The 3,422-nt window shown below is 54.8% G+C and overlaps 1 protein-coding gene across 3 annotated transcripts in view; it reads right to left on the reverse strand.

The window, feature by feature from the left end:
• Window positions 1–164: 164 nt before the first annotated feature.
• The window catches only part of LOC122545870 (tetratricopeptide repeat protein 9C-like), a 3,779-nt gene continuing 521 nt past the window's right edge, over window positions 165–3,422 (reverse strand). For all 3 annotated transcript variants that reach the window (XM_043684762.1, XM_043684761.1, XM_043684760.1), the window contains exons 2-3: window positions 3,115–3,370; window positions 165–418 (exon numbers count right to left, since the gene is read on the reverse strand). In XM_043684762.1, coding sequence (XP_043540697.1) covers window positions 180–418; window positions 3,115–3,328 — 453 coding nt within the window. In that variant the 5' untranslated portion in view covers window positions 3,329–3,370 and the 3' untranslated portion in view covers window positions 165–179. The remainder of the gene's footprint in view (window positions 419–3,114; window positions 3,371–3,422) is intronic.

A 3,422-nucleotide genomic window follows, 5' to 3' on the forward strand; every position in this document is an offset into this window, starting at 1 on the left:
GACAGTGCCCACTCCCTCAGCGCTGACCCTCCGACAGTGCCCACTCTCTCAGCGCTGACCCTCCGACAGTGCCCACTCCCTCAGCGCTGACCCCCCGACAGTGCCTACTCCCTCAGCACTGGGTTATGTGGTTGGGCTTTGCCCCTTGGGGGCTCGGAGTGGGACTCAAAGCCGTGCCCCTATGGTGACGGACACAATGACCGGACTGAGCGAGCCACCGCTGCTGCCCCCTTACCGTTTGGAGACAGCTTCGCCGCTTCTGAGAGGTAGTGCAGGGCCCGGTCGTAATCTCTGATGTAGTACAGAGCCACTCCAGCCCGGTACAGAGCCTTGGCATTATCCGCCTGCCTGTCTAATACCTTCAGGCAGTAGTCCCTCACCCTGTTGTAGTTCACCTTCTCGGACTGTAGCAGGCAGGCTGGAACGGAGAAGGGGGAGAACAGCAGGCAAGCAGTTAACACCCAGGCGTTCCTCACCAGTGCATCTGGAATCTCCACCCCGTCCTGGCTTCCCAAGGCTAGGGCGCCAGAGGTGAACGAAACATTCTCACAGCTATTCCCCCGCGAGACATACAGCGCGTCTTGGATTGGTCAGCCCGTTGACAAAGACGCACACAGATCTGCACCCAACTTCCATAATTCTCCTTATCCCGTATCCCTGAATACTTCCCGGTCACACATATCCAACAGTCTCAGACGTTAAACTAATGATCTGAGCCATCACCGCCACTGAGATCCAACATCTCCCAACTGCACTTCCGAAAAATCTGGCTCTCCTCTTTCGACTCTGTTCTCCAGCCCAAGATTCCTCGACCAGTTTCTCTCTACTGACCTCGATCTGTTCCCAGTGATCACCGCATCCCTACAGTATGGGTAAAGAGGCCACTTGGGCCAGTGAGTCCACACTGACCCTCTGAAGAGCAACCCACCCGAACTCACCCTCCTTCCCCATCCCTGTAACCCTGCATTTCCCACGGCTAACCCACCTAGACTGCACATCACTGGGCACTGTGGGACAATTTCCCATGGCCAATCCATCCTAACCTGCACATCCCTGGGCACTGTGGGACAATTTCCCATGGCCAATCCACCCTAACCTGCACATCCCTGGGCACTATGGGACAATTTCCCATGGCCAAACCACCCTAACCTGCACATCCCTGGACACTATGGGACAATCTCCCTTGGCCAATCCACCTTAATCTGCACATCCCTGGACACTATGGGACAATCTCCCTTGGCCAATCCACCTTAATCTGCACATCCCTGGACACTATGGGACAATCTCCCTTGGCCAATCCACCTTAATCTGCACATCCCTGGACACTATGGGACAATCTCCCTTGGCCAATCCACCTTAATCTGCACATCCCTGGACACTATGGGACAATCTCCCTTGGCCAATCCACCCTGAACACTATGGGACAATTTCCCATGGCCAAACCACCCTAACCTGCACATCCCTGGACACTATGGGACAATTTAGCATGGCCAATCCACCCTAACCTGCACATCCCTGGGCACTATGGGGCAATTTAGCACGGCCAATCCACCCTAATCTGCACATCCCTGGACACTACGGGGCAATTTAGCACGGCCAATCCACCTTGACCTGCACACCATGGGACAATTTCCCACGGCCAATCCACCCCAACCTGCACACCACGGGACAATTTCCCTGAGCCAATCCACCTTGACCTGCACCCCATGGGACAATTTCCCACGGCCAATCCACCCTAACCTGCATATCTTTGGACTGCGGGAGGAAACCCACACAGCGAACATGCAAACCCCGCACAGTGACCTGGATCCCTGGTGCTGTGAGGCAGCAGTGCCAAGCATTGAGTCAGAAAAACTGATATTGTGAACCAATCACCTCCTGGCTTTCTAAATTCCAGTTTGTGCAACCTCTCCTCAACAACTGACTCAGAGTTAAATATCACGCAAAAAGTAACTCACCTCCTGAGTCCCCAGAGAGCCTGATCTCGATTGACAAGGTAAAAGACAGAGTGTGAGGGAATTCTCCCCGCTTGCCTCTGGATGGGTGCAGCTCCAACAACACTCAAGGAGCTCGACAACAGGACACAGCAGCCCCAGCACAGCTCCACAATCCACTCCTTTCAGCAGTGTGTACCATCTAAAGACGCACTGCAGCAACTCTCACAGCAAAACCTTCCAAACCCGTGACCTCCACCGCATAGAAGGACAAGGGCGGCAAATACTTGGGGACACCGCACCCTGCGAGATCCTGTCCGGGCCTGACTTGGGACATATATCGGCCATCCCTTCAGTGTCGCTGGGTCAAAGTCCTGGAGCTCCCCCCTCTCTAGCTGGGAGGAAGTGAGGGCTGCAGGAGATCAGAGTCAAAGAGTGTGTTGCTGGAAAAGCACAGCACGTCAGGCAGCATCCGAGGAGCAGGAGAATTGACACTTCGAGCATAACCTCTTCATCAGGAATGCTTGAAATGTCGACTCTCCTGCACTTGAGCGGCTGTGCTTTTCCAGTGCCACACCCTTCGGCCCCCTCTCATATTGCGTGCAATTCTGGTCTCCTTCCTATCGGAAGGATGTTGTGAAACTTGAAAGGGTTCAGAAAAGATTGACAAGGATGTTGCCAGGATTTGAGCTATAGGGAGAGGTTGAGTAGGCTGGGGCTGTTTTCCCTGGAGCATCGGAGGCTGAGGGATGACCTCATAGAGGTTTATAAAATCATGAAGGGAGCATGGATAGGGTAAATAGACAAAGTCTTTTCCCTGGTGTGGGGGTGTCCAGAACTAGAGGGCATAGGTTTAGGGTGAGAGGGGAAAGATATAAAAGAGACCTAAGGGGCAACCTTTTGGTAGGTGTATGGAATGAGCTGCCAGAGGAAGTGGTGGAGGCTGGTACAATTGCAACATTTAAGAGGCATTTGGATGGGTATATGAATAGGAAGGGTTTGAGAGGGATATGGGCCAAGTGCTGGCAAATGGGACTAGATCGGGTTGGGGGGAACGAAGGGTGCGTTTCTGTGCTGTATGACTCTGTGACGAAGATTGAGTGGAAGGGGAGGGGGGAGACGGTGGGAGTGGGGATTGGGCCATTCATGAACGGGACGCCAATCCTAATGCAGGCGTTACCTGCCAAGTTGTTGTAGCAGTCACACTCAGTGTCGCGCAGCAGCGCCGTCTGCTCAGGGCTGAGTTTGACCTTCTCATCGCCGAAGGCGTACAGGGGGGTGGGTTCGCTGGGGTCCAAGCCCCTGAGCTGCATCAGGGCCCAGTGGTAGCGACTGATAGCCTCCCGCAGCCTCCTCTGGTTGTAGTACTCGTTGCCCTCCGCCTTGTATCGCATCGCCTGCTGGATGCGGGCCTCCGCCTGGTCCTCGGGCAGATTCTGAGGGGGGGGGGGGGGGACCGGAATTCGGTGGGTGGAGTCTGGGGTGGGC

This window comes from Chiloscyllium plagiosum, unplaced genomic scaffold (genome assembly GCF_004010195.1).
Source record: "Chiloscyllium plagiosum isolate BGI_BamShark_2017 unplaced genomic scaffold, ASM401019v2 scaf_13709, whole genome shotgun sequence".
NCBI classification, from domain to species: Eukaryota; Metazoa; Chordata; class Chondrichthyes; order Orectolobiformes; family Hemiscylliidae; genus Chiloscyllium; species Chiloscyllium plagiosum.